This window comes from Triticum urartu, chromosome 2 (assembly GCF_003073215.2).
Source record: "Triticum urartu cultivar G1812 chromosome 2, Tu2.1, whole genome shotgun sequence".
In the NCBI taxonomy this organism is placed as follows: domain Eukaryota; kingdom Viridiplantae; phylum Streptophyta; class Magnoliopsida; order Poales; family Poaceae; genus Triticum; species Triticum urartu.
Window position 1 is genome coordinate 606,014,350 of NC_053023.1, and position 22,767 is coordinate 606,037,116.

Sequence of the window (22,767 nt, forward strand, 5' to 3'; positions counted from 1 at the left end):
CTTAGCAACTGAACCGGTATCAAATACCCATGGGCTACTATGAACACTAGTAAAGTACACATCAATAACATGTATATCAAATATACCTTTTTTCACTTTGTCATCCTTCTTATCCGCTAAGTATTTGGGGCAGTTCTGCTTCTAGTGACCATTTCCTTTGTAGTAGAAGCACTCAGTTTCAGGCTTAGGTCCAGCTTTGGTCTTCTTCACGGTTGTGGCAACTTGCTTTCCATTTGAAGTTCTCTTTCTTTCCCTTGCCCTTTTTCTTGAAAATAGTGGTCTTGTTAACCATCAACACTTGATGCTATTTCTTGATTTCTACCTTCGCTGATTTCAGCATGGCGAAGAGCTTGGGAATCATTTTCGTCATCCCTTGCATATTATAGTTCATCACGAAGTTCTAGTAACTTGGTGATAGTGACTAGAGAATTCTTTCAACTACTATCTTATCTGGAAGATTAACTCCCACTTGATTCAAGTGATTGTAGTACCCAGACATTCTGAGCACATGCTCACTAGCTGAGCTATTCTCCTCCATTTTGTAGGAAAAGTACTTGTCAGAGGTCTCATACCTCTCGACGCGGGCATGAGTCTGAAATACCAATTTCAGTTCTTGGAACATCTCATATGGTCCATGGCGTTCAAAACATTTTTGAAGTGCCAATTCTAAGACATAAATCATGGTGCACTAAAATATCAAGTAGTCATCATACCGAGCTTGCAAAATGTTCATAACGTCTGCATCTGCTCCTACAACAGGTTCGTCATCTAGTGGTGCATCAAGGACATAATTCTTCTATGCAGCAATGAGGATAATCCTCAGATCACGGACCCAGTACGCATCATTGCTACTATCATCTTTCAACTTAGTTTTCTCTAGGAACATATCAGAGTTGTATGCGAGCTATTGATCTACAACATAGATATGCAAATACTATCAGGACTAAGTTCATGATAAATTAAGTTCAATTAATCATATTACTTAAGAACTCCCACTTAGACATCCCTCGAGTCATCTAAATGATCACGTGATCCATATCAACCAAACCATGTCCGATCATCACGTGAGATGGAGTAGTCTTCAATGGTGAACATCTCTATGTTGATCATATCTACTAATGATTCACGCTCGACCTTTTGGTCTCCAGTGTTCCGAGGCCATGTATGTACATGCTAGGCTCGTCAAGTTTAACCCGAGTATTCCGCATGTGCAAAATTGTCTTGCACCCGTTGTATGTGAACGTAGAGCTTATCACACCCGATCATCACGTGGTGTCTTGGCACGATGAACTGTCGCAACGGTGCATTCTCAGGGAGAACACTTATACCTTGAAATTTTAGTGAGGGATCATCTTATAATGCTACTGCTTTACTAAGAAAAATAAGATGCATAAAATATAAAGATCACATGCAATCAAAATATGTGACATGATATGGCCATCATCATCTTGTGCCTTTGATCTCCATCTCCAAAGCACCTTCATGATTTACATCGTCATCGGCTTGACACCTTGATCTCCATCGTACCGTCGTTGTCGTCTCGCCAACTATTGCTTCTACAACTATCGCTAACACATAGAGATAAAGTAAAGAAATTACATGGTGATTGCATTTCATAAAATAAAGCGACAACCATAAGGCTCCTGCCAGTTGCCGATAACTTTTACAAAACATGATCATCTCATACAATAATGTATATCACATCATGTCTTGACCATATCACATCACAACATGCCCTGCAAAAACAAGTTAGATGTCCTCTACTTTGTTGTTGCAAGTTTTACGTGGCTGCTACGGGCTTCTAGCAAGAACATTTCTTACCTACGCGTCAAAACCACAACGGTGATTTATCAAGTTTGCTGTTTTAACCTTCAACAAGGATCGGCCGCAGTCAAATTTGATTCAACTAAAGTTGGAGAAACAGACACCCGCCAGACACCTTTATGCAAAACTAGTTGCATGTCTGACAGTGGAACCGGTCTCATGAACGTTGTCATGTAAGGTTGGTCTGGGCCGCTTCATCCAATAATACTGCCGAATCAAAATAAGACATTGGTGGTAAGCAGTATGACGATCACCACCCACAACTCTTTGTGTTCTACTCGTGCATATCATCTCGGATGCCACTGTTGGGGAATGTAGCATGCAATTTCGAAAATTTCCTACGATCATGCAAGATCTATCTAGGAGATGCATAGCAATGAGAGGGGGAGAGTATGTCCACGTACCCTCGTAGACCGAAAGTGGAAGCATTAGCTTAACGCGGTTGATGTAGTCGAGCGTCTTCTCGATTCAACCGATCAAGCACCGAACGTACGGCACCTCCGAGTTCTGCACACGTTCAGCTCGATGACGTCCCTTGAACTCTTGATCCAGCAAAGCGTCGATGGAGAGTTTCGTCAGCACGACGGTGTTGTGACGGTGATGGTGATGTGATCCACGCGGGGCTTTGCCTAAGCACTAAGACAATATGATCGAAGGAGTAAACTGTCGAGGGGGGCACCGCACACGGCTAAGAAACAATTGATGTCCTTTGGGGTGCCCTCCTACCCCCGTATATAAAGGATGAGAGGGGATGAGGCCAGCCTAGGGGGCACGCCAAGTGGGAGGAGTCCCACTTGGACCCCTAGTCCAATTTGCCCCCCCTTCCTTTTACCGGAAAGGGAAAGGGGGAAGGAGTAGGAAGAGGAGAAGGAAAGGGGGGCCGCGCCCCTCCCCTTGTCCAATTCGGACTCCCCATGGGGGCGCCACACCTTGTGGGCTGCCTCCCCTCCCCTCTATGGCCCATATGGCCCATATCTTTCCCCCGGGGGTTCCGGTAACCCCCTCCCCCCGGTGCTCCGTTAAAAACCCGAAACACTTCAGAACCATTCCCGTGTCCGAATACTATCGTCATATATATGAATCTTTACCTCTTGACCATTTCGAGACTCCTCGTCATGTCCGTGATCTCATCCGGGACTCCGAACAACATTCGGTCCCCAAATCACATAACTCATATAATACAAAATCATCATCGAACGTTAAGCATGCCGACCCTACGGGTTCGAGAACTATGTAGACATGACTGAGACACCTCTCTGGTCAATAACCAAAAGCGAAACCTGGATGCTCATATTGGTTCCCACATATTCTACGAAGATCTTTATTGGTCGTACCGTAATGACAACATACGTTACTCCCTTTGTCATCGGTATGTTACTTGCCCGAGATTCGATCGTCGGTATCTTCATACCTTGTTCAATCTCGTTACTGGCAAGTCTCTTTACTCGTTCCGTAATACATCATCCCGTAACTAACTCATTAGTCACATGGCTTGCAAGGCTTATCATGATGTGTATTACCGAGAGGGCCCAGAAATACCTCTTCGATACTCAGAGTGACAAATCCTAATCTCGGTCGATGCCAACCCAACAAACACCTTCGGAGATACCTGTAGAGCATCTTTATAATCACCCAGTTACGTTGTGACATTTGATATCACACAAGGTATTCCTTCGGTATCCGGGAGATGCATAATCTCATAGTCATATGTATATGACATGAAGAAAGCAATAGCAATAAAACTAAACGATCAATATGCTAAGCTAACGGATGGGTCTTGTCCATCAGATCATTCTCCTAATTATGTGATCACGTTCATCAAATGCAAACACATGTCTATGGTTAGGAAACTTAACCATCTTTGATTATCGAGCTAGTCTAGTAGAGGCTCACTAGGGACACGGTGTTTTGTCTATGTATCCACACATGTATCAAGTTTCCGGTTAATACAATTCTAGCATGAATAATAAACATTTATCATGACATAAGGAAATATAAAATAACAACTTTATTATTGCCTCTAGGGCATATTTCGTTCGGCCAACTAGGGCGGTAGTTATCACATAAGAGGAGGATTGGAAGAGAATATCGAGAGCAATGGAAAATGCATGGAAGGAGAATAAGAAAGAAGGGAGCATATTTTGTGAAAATGTGGTTTGGGACATGGTTCGAAGCGAGGATGGAATCTGAACACTTGTTTCTCTATGATTGGTGGTGTATCGGTACTGTAAGACGTGTATAACTTGGGCCAACTTCTTAGAATGTTAGTATTTAGGATTGTATGGTACACGACAGTTAATGTAGTGGGCCCACACGATTGGAAAACAGAACACCCATCCCAGTTTTATTGATTAGTTAGCCAACGACACTCTGCTCACCCCATGTGCATTTTTTCGCACCCCATTGATAATCCCCAAGTGCCGGGAATCATCGTAGCAATTCCCAAAGGTGGAAGTGATAAGTATGGAGTGTCTAACCCACAAGGAGCTAAAGGTAAGATTGATATTCTCTCAAGTCCTATATGCCACTGATACGACTCTACGTACACCGAAAGTTTGCTTCCAACTAGAAATGGGAAATAAAACTACATTGTGGGTATGAAGAGGATAACTTTGCATGATATCAGAGAGCTAAAATATAAAAGTAGGTGATGTTATCATAAAGTTACAATATATTACTAAATATTATAAATACCAAGTGTGGAATAATGATGGGTCGGTGTGCGGAATTGTCCTAGGCAATTGTTAACAAGACCGATAGTCGTCATTGCAATTTCATATGAGGGAGAGTCATAAGCTAACATACTTTCTCTTCTTGGATCATATGCACTTATGATTGGAACTCTAGCAAGCATCCGCAACTACTAAAGATCATTAAGGTAAAACCCAACCATAGCATTAAAGCATCAAGTCCCCTTTATCCCATACGCAACAACCCCCTTACTCGTGTTTATGCTTCTGTCACTCAAGCAACCCACTATAAGTGAATCATGAACGTATTGCAACACCCTATAGCGGGAATCCCTCATGCTTGCGCGACACGGAGGGCACAATAGGGCAGCACCAAAAAAAACATACAACTCATACCAATCTAGATCATCAATCAACCCAAAGACAAAGGATATCTACTCAAAACATCATAGGATGGCAACACATCATTGGATCATAATATGTGGCATAAAGCACCATGTTCAAGTAGGGATTACAGCGGGGTACGGGAGAGTGGACCGCGTAAAAGAGATGAGGATGGTGATGTTGATGAAGACGATCACTGTGGCGATGATTGCCCTCCCTATGGCACTCCGGCACCACCGAGAGAGAGGAGGAGAGGTTCTCCCCCTTGTGCTACCTCCTCCATGGCCTCCCCCCTAGATGGGGAGAGGTTCTCCCTCTGGTCCTTAGCCTTCATGGTGATGATGGCCCCTCCGGGATCCTCCTCCATAGCCTCCGGTGATGATGCCCCCCTCCGGCAGGGTGCTAGAGAGGGCCTAGATTGATTTCTCGTGGCTACAGAGGCTTGCGGCAGCGGAACTTCCGATCTAGGTTATTTTTTGGGGGTTTCTATATTTATAGGAATTTTTGGCGTCGGTTTCACGTCAGGGGGTCTCCGAATCTTCCACGAGATAGGGGCCCACGCCTAGGGGGGTAGGGCGCGCCCCCCACCGTCGTGGACAACCAGGGACTATTCTGGCCCAACTCTTTTACTCCAGGGGCTTCTTTTGGTCCATAAAAAATCGTCAAAATTGGCACGTCAATTGGACTCCGTTTGGTATTCCTTTTCTGTAAAACTCAAAAACAAGGAAAAACAGAAACTGGCACTAGGCTCTAGGTTAATAGGTTAGTCCCAAAAATCATATAAAATAGCATATAAATGCATATAAAACATCTAAGATGGATAATATAATAGCATGAATATTTCATAAATTATAGATAGGTTGTAGATGTATCACCCATCTCCACCCAACATCTCCTCTACTCTCATACACCCTCTCGCTTTGTTTTCACCCCTCTCATCCATCTCCCCTCATGTATCATAAATGTCACAATCAAGTCCCTCTACCCTTTTAGCCCTTCTAGGGAACGATCTCCCTTTACTCCCCCAAATCAGATGTCCCAAATGCAATGATGGATATGTTTATGTGGTTTGTTTTAGGCACAGTTCTTAATGTTAGATTTAACTTTGGGCTTAACATAATTAGGATCCGCTTCTCTAGATTAAAACACCAATACATGTGCGAAAAGCATGAGAACTTACAGGTGCTCGATGAAGTCTCATTCCCATTCAATTCAGACTTTGTGTACCTCATGGTTGCACCTTACGGTCGCCAGCAATAGGTAGATGGTCGGGCAATGGGCAGGAGCAACATGATGTAGTTGGTAGCAGCAGCAGCGCTGCTGGCACTACCGTATGGTGGATGACGATGGTAGTGGCTTTCCGATCCCCTCTAGCACACTTTTAGGGTCGTTAGTTAGGAGTTTAGGGTTAGCCCGTACGTGTAAATTTCTCGCAAGGGACATTACCTCCTCTTTTATATTCGGTGCTTAGGGGACATGGACCACAACCAATCATGGGTTTGTGCACACCCCATCAATGCACAAACATGAGGAGATGAGACTTTGTCTCGCCTGTTTCTCTCTCTTGGTTCTTAAAACCATCAGATCAATTCCAACATTTAATCCACGGGGGCAGTTTTAATTATAGGTGTGAGCTTCAAGGGTAATTTGTTCTACGATGATCTTTATTGTATCATGTAAGCACATGCATCTCTCGTGGAAGTCTCATGCATGTTCATCTGATTCTCTTATAATCTCAATCTATGTGGGAGGTTGTAAGTCTGAATCTCTTAGGCCCGGATTCATAAGCTTCGACATGAGAGTCAAACATCATACCAACCCTAGGTGTCACAACTGTTATGTTTCCCAACCTATGAAACCCTAATCACGATCTCGAGAGCGGGGTCACAAATTCCAATTCTTGTTGAACTTTCGTCAGGCCTTGCTACCGTGATACCACTTCTTCTCCTGAAGGATCTACACCATGGTTATGTGCCACCGTGATACGTCTCCAATGTATCTATAATTTTTTATTGTTCCATGATATTATAGTATCAATCTTGGATGTTTTATATGCAATTATATGCATTTATATGTCATTTTTTGGGACCAACCTATTAACCTAGTGCCCATTTCCCGTGGTTGTTTTTTTTCTTGTTTTTAGATTTTAAGAAAATTAGTACTAAATGTGTAACACCCTCGATGCGACTATATCTCCCACGTGTCGAGGCACGACTTAGAGGCATAATCGCATTGAAGGCATATGTCGCAAGTTAGGCAATCTTCACAACATCCCATGTAATATGAATAATAAAGGGGAGATAACATAGTTGGCTTACACTCGCTACGTCAATCAAGTACATAAATAACATTACATCATCCAAACACTCATGGCCCGACTACGGCGCCAAAATAAAAGATAACCCAACATGCGACAACGGTCTCGTTCACCCCCAACTGGGCACCACTACTGATCATCGGGAAAGGAAACAAGTAACGTTGAGAGTCTTCGTCGAACTCCCACTTGAGCTCATACGTGTCTCCTGGAGCGGAATCATCAGGCCCTGCATTTGGTGTAACAGTAATCTGTGAGCCATAGGGACTCAGCAATCTCGCACCCTCGCGATCAAGACTATTTAAACTTATAGGTATGGCAAGGTAAATATGTGGAGCTGCAGCACGCGACTAGCAAATATGGTGGCTAACTTATTCGCAAAAGAGAGCGAGAAGAGGAGGCAAAGCGCGAGCGAGAAACTAAAGAGCAACCTGCGCAAACATTACTCCAACACCGTGTCCACTTCCCGGACTCCGCCGAGAAGAGGCCATCACGGTAACACACTCAGTTGATTCATTTTAAATAATTAAGGTTCAAGTTATCTACAACCGGACATTAACAAATTCCCATCTGCCCATAACCGCGGGCACGGCTTTCGAAAGTTCAAATCCCTACAGGGGAGTCCCAACTTAGCCCATGACAAGCTCTCACGGTCAACGAAGGAATAGACCTCCTCCCAAGACGTTCCGATCAGACTCGGTATCTCGGTAATTCAAGACACTTCGACAGGTTAAAACAAGACCAGCAACACCGCCCAAATATGCCGACAAATCCCGATAGGAGCTGCACATATCTCTTTCTCAGGGCACACTCAAATGAGCGCTCCATACAAATAAAACCAAACCTTGAGTTTCCCCGAGGGGGCACTGCACAGGACTCTAGTTTGGACCAACACTTAGAGGAGCACTGGCCCAGGGGGGTTTAAAATAAGATGACCCTCGGGCTCCGGAAACCCAAGGGAAAAAGAGGCTAGGTGGCGAATGGTAAAACCAAGGTTGGGCATTGCTGGAAAAGCTTTAATCAAGGCGAAATATCAAGGGGTTCCCATTATAACCCAACCGCGTAAGGAACGCAAAATCCGGGAACATAACACCGATATGACGGAAACTAGGGCAGCAAGAGTGGAACAAAACACTAGGCGAGAGGCTGAGCCTTCCACCCTTTACCAAGTATATAGATGCATTAAGATAACATAGCAGTATAATGATATCACAACAAGTAAATAAATGTTCCAACAAGGAACGGCCTCCAATCTTCACCTGCAACTAACAACGCTATAAGAGGGGCTGAGCAAAGCGGTAACATAGCCAATCAACGGTTTGCTAGGACAATGGTGGGTTAGAGGTTTGACATGGAAATTTGGGAGGCTTGAAATCAAGTGGTAGGCATCATAGCAATGGCATAGCAAAAGAGCGATCAAACTAGCATAGCAAAGATAGTAGTGATTTCGAGGGTATGATCATCTTGCCTGCACAGTTGTCAGAGTTGACTGGATCCTCGAAAGCAAACTCAACGGGCTCCTCGTTAGCGAACTCGTCTCCCGGCTCTACCCAAACAAGACAAACAAGCAATAAGGATACAATCAACCACGTGCAAGGATCAAGCAATACAATGCAAAGATGATATGCTATGCGGGATGCGATGCGGGATGCAAAATGCAAGATATGACAGGAAATGCAAGAACCTGGCCTCAACTTAGAAATCCAAGTGTGCCACTGGAAAGATGAGATGAAATCGCTTGAAAACGATATAAAGAACGCCGGAATCGGAGTTACGGTTTGGAAATGGCACGCGATTCAAATATGGCACCGGTCTACGATTTACAGCAAGTAGCCAACTAAATGCAATGAGATGAACATGCTACAGCAACCAAACATGACAACAAAATACATGGCAGGGATGCATTCAAGATGCTTAACAAAAGTCTAGCACTGAGCTACGGCCAATTCATCCATTAACAGGTTCAAACAAGCATGGCAAAAATGCATATGGCAAACAGATTTCAGACTTAGTGAAATTAACACTTGTCTGGAATTTCAGATCAGGTAGCCCTCTTCGGAGCCATAAAACTACATGCTACAGGATCTGAACATGGCAAAGTAAAGCATGGCATGGAGCTACTCAAAGAGCTTAACAAAAGTCCCTTAGTGACCTTGAGCCAAAAGGGATCAGAAAATACAATTGCAAGCACGTGAACATAGCAAAAGCATAATCAGATCACAGACTTAGTGAAAACTGGAGCATGCTGAAACATAACTCAAGTAGGCATGTTTACGAGCTCGATGCACTCACTATGGTGCAAGTCATGGCAAGACAAGCATACACCCATAAATAAGGCACAAAATTCAAGCTAGACATGGCAAGAACAATAGCATAGCATGCACGGATCAACTACAACATCATCGGCAAAATTACAAACAAGTTGACAATCTGCCCAGATTCACAAAGTAGCAAAAGTAAAGCTCGATTGACTCAAGCTAGGGTGCTCCATAATTGCAAACAAAGACATGGATGGATAGAGAACTACAATATTAACAAGACATCCTTACTGATCATCCTAAAAAAAGGCACGGATCACTAGGAAACAACATGAACATATGGCAACATGAGATAAACAGATCAAGGACTTAGTGGAATTGCTAAGTCCCTGAAAACAGAATTAGCAAGTGCACCACTTTGCAAGCTTGCACTAGTCACCACACACATCACAAAAATACATGGGTTGCACCTCTGGAAAGATGACAAAACCCTTAACAAAACATATGTAGAACTCATGGGCATAGCATGCACACATTAATCATGGCAAAAATGACAAAAACCTAAATGGAGTAGCAGATCTGACAATTAACTCAAGTAGCCCTCTTCTAACAGCATTTCGGGCATCAAGATGAGCTCAAATGAAAATGATGCAATAGAATGAAATGATGTACTCTCTGAGATGAACATTTTGATAAGCTATATGCCAAAAACGGAGCTATGGATGAGGAGATACGACATGATGAAGATGAGCACATGAGCTAGGGTTTGGGCAAAAAAGTCAACCCGAGTCACTCCGGATCTAGATCCAGCCCGAGCACTATAGCGGTGGCGCGGTTCCCTATGTTGGCCGGCTTCGTCGCCGGACTTGCCGGAGAAGGCTGGAGCCGAGGGGGAGATGGTCGGAGGAGGGAGAGGACGGCGAGACGGCGGCGGAGGGCGGCGTTGGCGGGCGGTGGAGCCGCGGCGGCGGCGGCGCATGGATGCGGCGGCGCCGGCGATGGCGCGTGGTGGCAGCGGCGATGGCGCGCGGCGGCGGCGAGGCTCCCGGGCGGCGCGCGGGCAGAGGAGGCGCGGGGCTTCGAGCGGCGGCGCGGTGGCTTCGGGCCTTGGGGGCCGGCTGCGGGCCTCCCGAGCCGGCGCGGTGGCAGGCGGCGGGCGCCACGTGGCGGCTTCGGAGTGGGGCGGCGGCTATGTCCGGCCGGGTCGGACAATGTCCGGCGCGCGGAGATGATTTTTAGGGTTTCGGAGGTAGGAGGAGATCGGAAAATCGGGGGGCCTTTAAATAGGCATAGGAGGAGCTAGGAGAGTCCAAATGAGGTGCGGTTTTCGGCCACGCGATCGTGATCGAACGCTCTAGATGATGGAGCAGAGTTAGGTGGGTTTTGGGCCAAATTGAAGGGGTGTTGGGCTGCAACACACACGAGGCCTTTTTGGTCCCTCGGTTAACCGTTGGAGTATCAAACGAAGTCCAAATGATACGAAACTTGACAGGCGGTCTACCGGTAGTAAACCAAGGCCGCTTGGCAAGTCTCGGTCCAATCAGAAAATGTTTAATCCCCACACACGAAAGAAAGCTAGAAATGACCACCGGAGGAGAACAAAGCGCCGGAATGCAAAACGAACAACGGGGAAAATGCTCGAATGCATGAGACAAACACGTATGCAAATGCAATGCACATGATGACATGATATGAGATGCATGACAACGACAACAACACACGGAGACAAAAACCCGAACCCGAGAAAATAAATATAACTTAACGCCGGAAACGGCAAGAGTTGGAGTACAAATTGGAAAGTTACATCCGGGGTGTTACAAAATGGAGTCCAAATGCTACGGAACTTTTTGACCATTTTTTATGGAATAGAAGGGACCCTTGAAGTTCGTAGAAGACCTGAAGAGTCACAAGGGAGCGAGCTCGGGAGGCACGCCCCAGGGGGTAGGCGCGCCTTGGTGCCTTGTGGCCCCCTCGTGGCACCTCTTAACCTAATTCCACCTTTATAAATTCTCAAATATTCCCAATACATCAGAGAGCCACCCAAAAACACTTTTTCCGGCCCCGCGAGTTTCTGTTCTTTAGAGAGCCCATCTGGAGGCATTTTCCAGTACTATGCCGAAGGGGGAATTGATCACGGAGGCCCTCTACATCAACCTTGCTGCCCTTCCGATGATGTGTGAGTAGTTTACCATAGACCTACGTGTCCATAGCTAGTAGCTAGATGGCTTCTTCTCTCTCTTTGATCTTCAATACAATGTTCTCCTCGATGTTCTTGGAGATATATTCGGTGTAATCTTCTTTTGCGGTGTGTTTATTGGTATCCGATGAATTGTGGGTTTATGATCAGATTATCCATGAATATTATTTGTGTATTTTCTGAATTCTTATATACATGATTATTATAGCTTTGTATTTCTCTTTGATCTAACCTTAAGTTTGGCCAACTAGATTGATTTATCTTTCAACAGGAGAGGTGCTTTGTAATGGGTTCAATCTTGCAGTGCTCAAACCCGGTGACAGAAGGGGACCTGACATGTATTTTTATTGTTTCCATTAAGGATAAAACTATGAGGTTTGTTCATATTGGTTGGATTTACTTTGTCTACATCATGTCATCTTGCTTAAGGCGTTACTCCGTTCTTTATGAACTTAATACTCTAGATGCATGCTGGATAGCGGTCAGTGTGTGGAGTAATAGTAGTAGATGCAGGCAGGAGTCGATTTACTTGTCTCGAACCTGATGCCTATATATATGTCATTGTCTTAGATATCGTCATAACCATGCACTTTTCTATCAATTGCCCAACGGTAATTTATTTATGCACCATATGCTTTTTGTTCAAGAGAGAAGCCTCTAGTGAAAACTATGGCCCCTGGATCTACATTTATCATATATTAAAATCCAAAAATACCTTGCTGCAATTTATTTAACGTTCTTTTATTTTGTGTTTTTGTTTATCTATCTATCACCAGCAGACTTGATCCTTGCAATTAACCGCCGAGGGGACTGACAACCCCCTTGATCGTGTTGGGTGCAAGTATTTGTTCTTTTGTGTGTAGGTGTTATTCATGAGGTCTTGCGTGGTTCTCCTACTGGATTGATAACCTTGGTTCTTAACTGAGGGAAATACTTATCTCTACTGTACTACGTCATCCTATCCTCTTCGAGAAAATTCTAACGCAACTCACAAGTAGCACACTGCATCCCTAGAATAATAGTCATTGAACTGAGTCCACGGTTACAGGATAACAAAAGAGCAAAGGCAGCAAGGTGAGTTCTCATGCACTAACATCTATGCGACACACACGTGATTGCATGGTTCCCTTGACTTTCTCATATCTGCGCATGAGAGCTCAATGAAGGGCTACAATGCACAATAGGGTTGGGAGGGTTAGCGGTATGGAGTTGTATGTGTCCACATTGGGCATATATGAATTTACTCCAGGGCCGTTATTTGTCAAGCTGGATCGAGAGTATCCTATGATAGGAAGTTAATGTTGGCCCACCTAGCTCGTGTATCCAATATGTATATGCAATTTTTATCATTTAGTATCACATACATATTCACTTAATTGATATATTAATTGTGAATCTTACAACGTCAATGAACCGTGTCAAGGTCATCCTTGCTTGCCGCTCAGTCAAAAATATGTGTCTTTCAATTTAGCTAGAGAACTCCAAACGTTAGTAACCCTAATAAATCATCGCTATTAAAAGACAGTTTCAGCCAAACATGTGAGAATTGTCAGAAACAACCAACCATGTTTTCTGGAATCTCGCCTCGTCTTGTCTCCAAGTCTATTTCTCATCTTGTCGCGTTGCAGTTCCTAACCTCCCATTAACTTTCCCATCTAATCTACCATTGTAGTCTAGATGTCACAACATGTCATCCACCTTGATTTCCTTATGTAGACATGCTGTCACCTTCTTGTCCATCTCCACACTTAGTGTTGAGAACCAGGTGGAACGAGGTGATAACAAGGACCAAGGACAAAATTCATAATATCAAAGATGTCACTTCGATGATAATGCATTGCTATTTCAATCTCATCAACATCTAAGAATCCAATGAGAAATCCAACGTCGAGATGTCAGCCTAGGTCTCTGCCGACCCAATGGCAGGTTATGGTAGTCTGAGCACAAGACACTTGCAGTACATTCAACACGAGTATGGTATAGGTTCAGATCTCCTATCTATATAGATAATGGTGAAGTGATGAAACAAAAGCATGCAAATTCTCATATTAGTCTACAATGTATGTTCTAGAAATAATTGAACTTTGTTTCAATTTGATCCTCCCTGTAGTTATAAGTTCTAACTGGAAGCTTTTGCTCCCAATGTTTCCTCTCCACATGTTAGAAGTGATAACATTTGTGCTGAATTAGCAAGTATTTTTTTAATTATACTATATCATTTCTATGGTTTTCAAATTAGTAATCAAGTGATTGTCCTATCTTTATGAATCATAGTCATTAATACTGCCATATTTACATCATCCCCGGAATGCCAAATCTTAGTTGCTAATGATATGCATATATGCCCTCATCGCATGAAAGTTGTGCACGGACAACTTAAAAGCGCACGTATATCCAGTTTTTGAATATCTTCTGCAAATGCGTAAATCTGTACGAGCGCACGCGTACTTTGCTAGTAAATGGTTTACTAAAATTACCGACAAATCAGGAGGAGGATAATTTTTCTTCTTAGCGACCCCCTTTTGATGCAAAGGATGATTCCCGTGAAGGTGATCTCGTCTTCAAGATAAGGATGCAACAATAGGGGTTTTGTGTTTCCATTGTTGTCAACAAATAAAAACACATTATACTTGAAAAATGAAGTTTATCACAGTTACCTTGGGCCAATGTAAAATTTGCGCATAAAACATGCACACATGCCCATGCCTATGCATACACGCGCATATATCATGTTTGACACACCATTGCAGTGAAAGAACCATGTGTATTTCATTCAAACACAAAAAACATGTGTACTTTTTTGCGGGTGAAATGAGACTTCTACTTTTACCTGCTCTGTTTCAAAACAAATGATTCAACTTTATATTAAAGTTAGTACAAAGTTAGATCATCTATTTTGAAACGAATGAAGTACTTTTATACCACACCTGCGCAAGATGCGTAGCACTACAACTGCTAGTGTGCTCGACACACATAGTGGTGAGGAGCCAACAACAGTCAACGCGTGAGAGATCATCCTCTGTTACACCCTCGTAATGGTACGGTCATGCCTCGCGATTCACGAAGTCACCATCAGGAGTACTACTACTACTACTAACAACATGATAATCCACGCCTGAGGATCGATATACTATATATGCATTTACCACCGGTCAAATCCCCCACTAAATATGACCGTATCCGCCGCATCACGAAACCGATTTACCGATATGTACCTCCGCCATCTTGACCATCCATGGAGCAAGTAAATCTTTTTCAAAAAATCTTGCAGATTTCCACCACCAGCATTAGCAGGGACTCAAATCTTGTGACCCGCGGAGGAAAATACTCGGTACTGATCGAGCACGGCCTTGTCTAAGGGCATGTACAATGATGTTATTTTAGAAATGCCAGGTAGGATAAATGATGAGGTGGAGGAGAGGGAACTCATAAGAGAAGGCTTGTCTTCTCTTATTTAAGATAAGACAAGAAATGATCTCGTAGCACAATATGTCTCACCATATTTTTAGAAATTGCTAGTTATTGAAGATAAGGCTAAGAGATGATCCATTGTAGACATTTTTCTTTGTTATCTTTAAATTACATGCAAAACTTAAGATAAGACTATTTTATCAACCATTGTACATGCCTTAATCGATAGATAAGCCATCATCACGTTGTCCGGGGAGATAATTGATGAACCATCACAACCTTCCTATCTCTTAAAAATACAGTACAAACGTTGTCTCAAAAGAGAGAGAGAGATAGAAAAATACAGTAGTAAACGGGGGAGAAACGATTTGGCATGGCAGCCACCTTTGGCTTTGGCTTTGGGTTTGGGTCCTTCGGCGAAGTTGCGGAATTGGCCCTCTGAAAAACGTTTCTGCAGAGCGCCCCCACGCCGGGCATAAATACCCGGGGCATCCCCGCGACTCCGCCATTACTCCGCGGCATCAGGCAGGCTAGCCGTGCTCCCTCCCATCTCTTCTCTTGTCTTCTCTTCTCTCCCCCAAGGAGGTCAAAGACACAGCGCATCTGCATCCGGCCTCCTCCGCGCGCGCGAATTCGGGAGGGAGAGGGGCGGTAATGGGGAGGGCTCCGTGCTGCGAGAAGATGGGCCTCAAGAGGGGCCCCTGGACGCCGGAGGAGGACAAGATCCTGGTCGCCCACATCCACAGCCACGGCCACGGCAACTGGCGCGCGCTGCCCAAGCAAGCCGGTGAGCCCCTCCCTCCCTCCCTCCCTCCCTCCGTCCTTCCGCCTCACAAACGCATCTCCGCCGTCTTCTCTCTCCCTCTCTCGCGCGGCGGCGTGCGGCTGCACCGAGATCCGTCCCTGACCTCCGTTGTCCGTGCTGTTTCGCAGGCCTGCTGCGGTGCGGCAAGAGCTGCCGGCTCCGGTGGATCAACTACCTGCGGCCGGACATCAAGCGCGGCAACTTCACCGACGAGGAGGAGCAGTCAATCATCCAGCTGCACCAGCTGCTCGGCAACAGGTGCCTACCACTCCTCCTCGCCTCCTTCCTCCTCCTCCTCCTCCATCACATCTCCACCGTTCCCCTCCTGCTAAAACGGGGGCAATCATTGCCGCTGCTTGCTTCAATCGCAAAACAGAGGAGAGGTTTATTATTATTATTATATATTATTCCCCTTTTTTCCCTTTTCTTCGCGGGGGCAAAAGAAAAATACATTATGTTACTACCATCCATCGCGGGCCCCACCCGAAGTAAAGAATAATCGCAAGTGCGGATTTGTTTACGGCTAATTGCAGCGCCGGTGATGCGCGAGATCTTGAAAGATTCCATCTTGTTTGGCCGCTCCGGCCACGGGCGAGCCGCGCCCTCTTGATTTCAGTGCCGCCACCACGGCTACTTTGGCATTAAACTACGGACGGCGTCGCGGCTCCGTCGGGGAATCAGATCACGTCGTGATCATCATCAGATTAAAACAAACAAACGAACACGAATTCATCTTTGCCTTGTCATCTCTGTCTGGACTGTGCGCTGATTGGATTCGATCCGTGTGTTGTTTGCTTGCGTGCGCGCAGATGGTCCGCGATTGCCGCCCGGCTGCCGGGGAGGACGGACAACGAGATCAAGAACGTGTGGCACACCCACCTCAAGAAGCGGCTCGACCCCGGCGCGCAGGAGCAGCTCGAGGAGGCCAGCGCCGCCAAGAAGCGCAAGAAGCCGGCGGCGGCGGCGCGGAAGCGCGAGGGCAAGATCAAGATGAGGAAGCTCGACGCGCTGACCGCCAAGGCGGCGCCCGTGCTGTCCTCGCCCGACCGCTCCGTCTCGTCCACGCTCACCGAGTCCACGTCCACGGCCTCGGCGGCGGCGGAGCAGCACGGCAACTCGGGCAGCTCCGCCTCCGCCTCGGCGTCCGTCAAGGAGGAGTGCTTCACCTCGTCCGAGGAGTCGGAGGAGTTCCAGATCGACGAGAGCTTCTGGTCGGAGACGCTGTCCATGCCGCTGGACGACATCAACGACGTCTGCATGGAGCCCCACGACGCGTTCGGCAAGCCCGCCGACGGCGACATGGACTACTGGCTCAAGGTGTTCATGGAGGGCGGCGGCGACGACAACAACGACGGCGCGCTAGACTTACCGCAGATTTAGGGAGGGAGACTTGGCTCCTGATTGATCGTTCTTTTTTCTCTCTACCCGCGCCACCTTGCTGCACCGGAGGGATTGCTAACAGAGAAGAGTGCGCTGCACCGTGGAGGAAAATTAGTAGCCAGCAAGAACGCGGATCATGCCCGGTCGGTAGATTTCTTTGATCCATCTTGTTTGTTCACCTTGCTGTATAGAAAGATGAGAGATCAGTGATCGGAACCGATGCATTCTGAGTTAGAGATTATCTGTTCTTCCGCACAGGGTGCAAATATCAGTTTCTGTACCACCATGGAGATTACTATCTGAAATGGAGTCTGCTTTTCTCATTTGGCTGATCAAAACCGATCATTCCTCACTGCATGTGTGCTCAGTTACCGAATCACATCATGTGATGTTTTGGAGAAGTGTGAGGATTAAACCAGTGTATGTATCAGTACGGGCTTTTGTCCTGCTATCTGTTCTTTTCCGGTGTGTGCACGCTTGTCGCCAGGAAAAACAAGCCTGAAAAACATGCGTTGGGACTGGGAAAACCCGGAGGAAAGTTCCCTTTTCTCCAGTGGCGAGAGCTAAATAATGACACGGACAGATCTGGCCGTCTTGTCATGGATCCTGTATCACCTCTGTTTGATCTGCAAAAAGTAAACGAACAACATGTGCCATACAGATTCACGCACAGTTATATATAGTACTACTAAAACGTTAGCATATCGGTTTTCTATTCCAACTTGTGCCAATTATGTTCTTCAGGCTGTGCAAACAGTATTCTAGTACTCAGCATTTTTTCTAGATTCACACACGAATATGTTAGTGAGAGTTTCGTGGCATGGCAGTTTTCTATTCCAACTTGTGCCAATTATGTATGTTCAGGCCCTGCAAACAGTATAATATTCAGCTTTTCGCACAGATATGTTAGTGAAAGTTATGTAGCATGGCAGTTTTGTATTCCGACCAGTGCCAATTATGTTGAGGCTGTGCAGACAGTATTCAATTCAACCACTCTGAGGAATTCAGATACTGTATCGTTGGAGGACCCTATCTTTTCAGCTGTCCGATATGGCTAGAGCAACACACTGCTCATCATCACCGACAGTTTCATGGCCATCACGACACTCTGTCCTTGAACAAATCCTGCAAACTATGCTTTTGTTTCTACTCTGTTATAGTAGCAAGCAAATGCCGATTTTCCCAAATGGACTTGTGAACACTTTTGTGCGGCTGTCAAAGTCAAAGGTTCAGGTTTTCGGAAGGCATAAAGCATTATTCCGTGCAAGCCTCGAGAACATTCTGAAGGCATAAAGAAGAAGCTGTACCCTAGACCGAGAAATTTGTGTGCAGAAAACATACTACTATCTGATCGAAATGCTTCATGGTGCCCGTAAGCATCAACGTGACGTATCTCCTATCTTAACCATTGAACTGATCACACGTTGCATAATGGACCCGCGCAGCAATTTGATCAGCTCTTATATTGTTTATTTTCAGGATCACAAACTGGATCAGCATTCTGATGTGCTTTTCCCAGTTTGTTTTTTCCAATGCGACGACGAAGTCCAACTCGCATGGGGTGAAAAATCTCTGACCAAATGGTAATCAGCTTGCAGAAAAGCAGGAACAAAGTACCCCCAAAGCGACTGAGGTTGCAAAGCCTGAAACCGTCACTTGGTTTACATACCACTCCTACAAGCTTCAGAGTTACTGCAATAATTCCATTTCTGAATTTTCTAAGTGCCAATCAAACTCTGCAGCTGAAGCAAGACGATACGCCGCGGCCCAATCAGGTGCGGCCAAGCTATGCTAGCCCTAGCGCCGCCAGCAACTGTTGAATTTTGGAATTGTTCTTTGCGCATGTGCTCCTTTGTGCCGGTTTTCTCTTCTCCTCCCTCGTGGTTCATTGCACCCACCAAATTTCTTCAACGGATGCGCATGATTTTCCTGCTCCCGAACCCCTTGCAAATTCACACTCGTGATGGAATCTGAAAAGCAGCATAGGCGTCAGTATAGATCACCAATTGTCCTTTTGCTAGCCAGCGACCTGGTCTCGGCTACGTCCCCTGATTATCTGTGTAAATAGGACGATTAGAATTTAGATTAAGAAATGGCCGTGGATGGATGGATGGATAGATGAGGTTCATCCCACCTTTCCAGATTCTATTTCCAGCAGACAGCACCCAACTGCTCACAGTGCTAGTGGAGGTGGTGGCTGCTACGACCTCAATCATAGGCCTTTTCTGTGCCTCAATATAGTATGAGTATGAAATATTTTTCTCCTCCTAGTTGCCACCCACAACTAGGTTTGGCCTTTGTTAACTTAAACCATGTTATTATGTGGACATAAAGGGTTCACAAGCTTTTTTGTGCATGATTATGAAGGGCAGCGGTGTGCTCGAAGATCGGCGTTTAGAGTAAACGCATGCGGGAAAGAATAGTGATGGAGATTTGGTTATGTTATCTCGGCTTTTTTTTGAAGTCAAAAGTATGGTGTGCAAATTTCTACCTTGATTGGACCAACTCCACCAGCAAAATCTTGGAGGAATATCTGTCATCAGGTTAACAAGTCAAGACAGAAGACCTCGAAAGGTACTCCCTCCGTTCCAAATTACTCGTCGTAGAAATGGAACGGAGGGAAAAGTAATTCGGAACGGAGGGAGTAATTAATTAGAGGCCAGGAATTAAAGTATCATATGCAGGCCTGCAACCGGTGTTCACTCATATATCCATGTTAGAGAAGATGCAATGAAGCTTGTGAAAAGAAGCAAGTGGGTTTTGTAATGCTAACTTGCTAAGGTTTAGGGTGCTTGAGGTTAAGGTTCAGGTACTTGTGCGTCTTATATAATTCACAGACGTGCATCAACGTTACAACATGAGAGAATACCAAAATTTATGCAGAAGTATTATCAGATACAATCTGCACAAAAAAAAGACATCGTTCGTTTTGCAGGAAGAAAAATACATAATGTTTGACTTATTGCTTTCAACATTGCAGGCGCGGACTTTTCTAAAGACAGAAATTTTGATCATACGTTTGCGGCAATTTTCAGATGCCCATGTTCAAACATGATGTGCAGTACGTTGAGGATTTCTCCTGAACCCTAAATGCAAATTCATTCACCTTAGGCTGCTCCCAATGGACTGGTACTTAGATGGGGTGCTAAGCATATTAGATAATTTAGCAACCAAACTCCCCAATGCATAGATGCTTAGCTTCTTGTAGCCAAGCTCCCTTCATTTAATGATTTGGCTACTAAACTCTCTCATGCATTGGTGAGTTTGCTTCATCTAAATGTTTTGCCTAGGTTTGCGCGCTTGGCATTGGTTCTTCCTGAGGTTATCAAACCCATCTCTCTCCTCTTAATTGCCTTGCCACATTAGATTTTTCGTCTACATGGCATGCTTAACACCCGTACAAGATGGAGTATTGGAAGGGGCCTTAGCATGTCTAATAACTACATTTCCATTTCCCCAAATGGGAACTAAAATAAAGTTTCACAGCGATAAATAAATGCGATGTGGTGACAGCACCACATGTGCATGCAGGCACGGCTGGCCTGCAACTGCAAGCAGGGCCGAAATGATGGCTTGATTTGGACCACGAAGCAGCACAACTTAACCCCATGTGATCCGAATGCAAGCAGCCATTACTTTCCACAGCACAAGACCACTCACTCACTCACTCACCCGGTGTAAGCAGCCATCCATTACATTACAGCGCCACATGTGTATCATCAACTAACTAATTATCGATCGCTTTCTTGCTGCACTAGTACTGGAATTTGTTTACAGATTTTATTAGAAATAGTCGCTGCTGTAGCCTGGTTTGTCCGTTTCCCGGCTGCTGCTGCCGATCAAGTGTGTTTTCAGCATCGTCCTGCAACCATAATCAAAGGATGCCCAGCCTTGTCGCGTCTTGAAAATATCTTAAGTAGGAGTAGTTAGTTTATCTTTCATGTCAGAAGAGGAAAAGATGCGTCGGGCTGAGTGGCTGCAAAAGTCGATTACTTTACAACCAAACCTGTAGTTAAATGGAGGATGTGTCGTTGTGCCACTAGTTGTTGATGGTGTTGATTAATTTAGGAGGAGCGGCACAATCATGCTGCTGCTGTGCACACGTTCGGTTGGTGCGTTGTACCAATTTAACACCCGAGCGTTTGCCTGGCCTGATGCTGCGTCCGATTTCTTAGGAATTTTTCCAGAGATCAAGTGTGTGAAATGAACCTGAATCTTATCACGCCTTTGTGCCTCGCGGGCTACTGGAGTTTTCAGATCATTGGTCAGTTACAATGCGAATGAAACCTGAAAGTTTCAACATTTTCTGATAAAATGGAATACTCCTACCGAGGGAGCATTATTTTCCATTGAGAGATGAGAACTGGATGCTTCCACCGAGGGAGTATTATTTTCCGATGACATTGGTCAGTTCAAATGCGGTGGAGTCACTGAATTTGGAGAAGTGAAGAGGGCAGAAACGTTGTACGTCACTAGGATCACTGAATTTGAAGAAATGCGGTGGAGTCGGGACTTAGAAGGCTTTTTGTCATGAATTTGTGGCGTCTACCATGTTCTCTCATTTCAAATATTAACATTTTGGACCTATGTTTTTGTACTTCCTTCACAACAACTGACGTCACAAGTTTAAAATTGATCGTACTTTTGTAAAATTCCTTTTTAAATGGTTTTCAAGTGTACTTTTTGCACTATAAAATAAGAGAAATTCTACCCTTAACACTCAAGATGCAACAAATTTTACTTTTTATCCTATTCAAATTAGTTTGTTTAAATTCCCCACAAAAAAATAGTTTGTCAAAAAATGTAATGGTGCTCTTGGCCTCTTGCACACATGGGTTTATAAAAAAATGTAAAAATAGATTTAAAATATTTTATTAAGAATAGGAATCTATTTAGAACATGAAAATAACAATATAAAACTATTCCAAAAATAATTAAAAAAATTAAGAATATCAAGAATGAAAAAAAAACCACAAAACCACAAACTAAATGAAACCTACAAGTCTAGTACAAACCAAGGCAACTGGAGTAGTTTGTCAAATAATTAATGAAAAATTAGGACATTTTCATAATTATTTTTTTGTATTTTTTAAAGTTCCTAAATCTTTTCCCTTCTTAGTACTACAAACACTCTTGGTTTTTTTACAAATAAAATTTCATATTTCCTGGCTTATTCTAAATGTTTTGAACATTGTTTCGTCAAATAGGCACCCATTGTGAGAACAAAATTGTTTGTCATCCATCAAACCACTTTAAATGAGGCGAGGGACCTCATTTGTATGGGCTTTGAATTGATTTTGTTTGGTTTAGAGTTCAAGGAGCAAACTAGATTAAGTCAGTTGTTTTTTTCTGAAGAAAGGGTGACATATTAATATCAAGATAATATCAATTACACTCGGTCTCTACACCAACGTAATATCGCGACCTAATCGAGACATCGAGGATGCACACAACCAACAAGGATAATAAGAAGAAACAGAAGAAACAAAAGAAAGTCCACAACA

General features: G+C 44.4%; 1 protein-coding gene across 1 annotated transcript; it reads left to right on the forward strand.

The window, feature by feature from the left end:
• The first annotated feature begins 15,577 nt into the window (after window positions 1-15,577).
• Window positions 15,578-17,586, forward strand: LOC125539145 (transcription factor MYB4-like). Its single transcript, XM_048702514.1, has 3 exons — window positions 15,578-15,865; window positions 16,012-16,141; window positions 16,693-17,586. Exons 1-3 carry the CDS (start codon window positions 15,733-15,735, stop codon window positions 17,261-17,263), a joined length of 834 nt encoding a protein of 277 aa, XP_048558471.1. The 5' UTR covers window positions 15,578-15,732; the 3' UTR covers window positions 17,264-17,586.
• The last annotated feature ends 5,181 nt before the right edge of the window (window positions 17,587-22,767 follow it).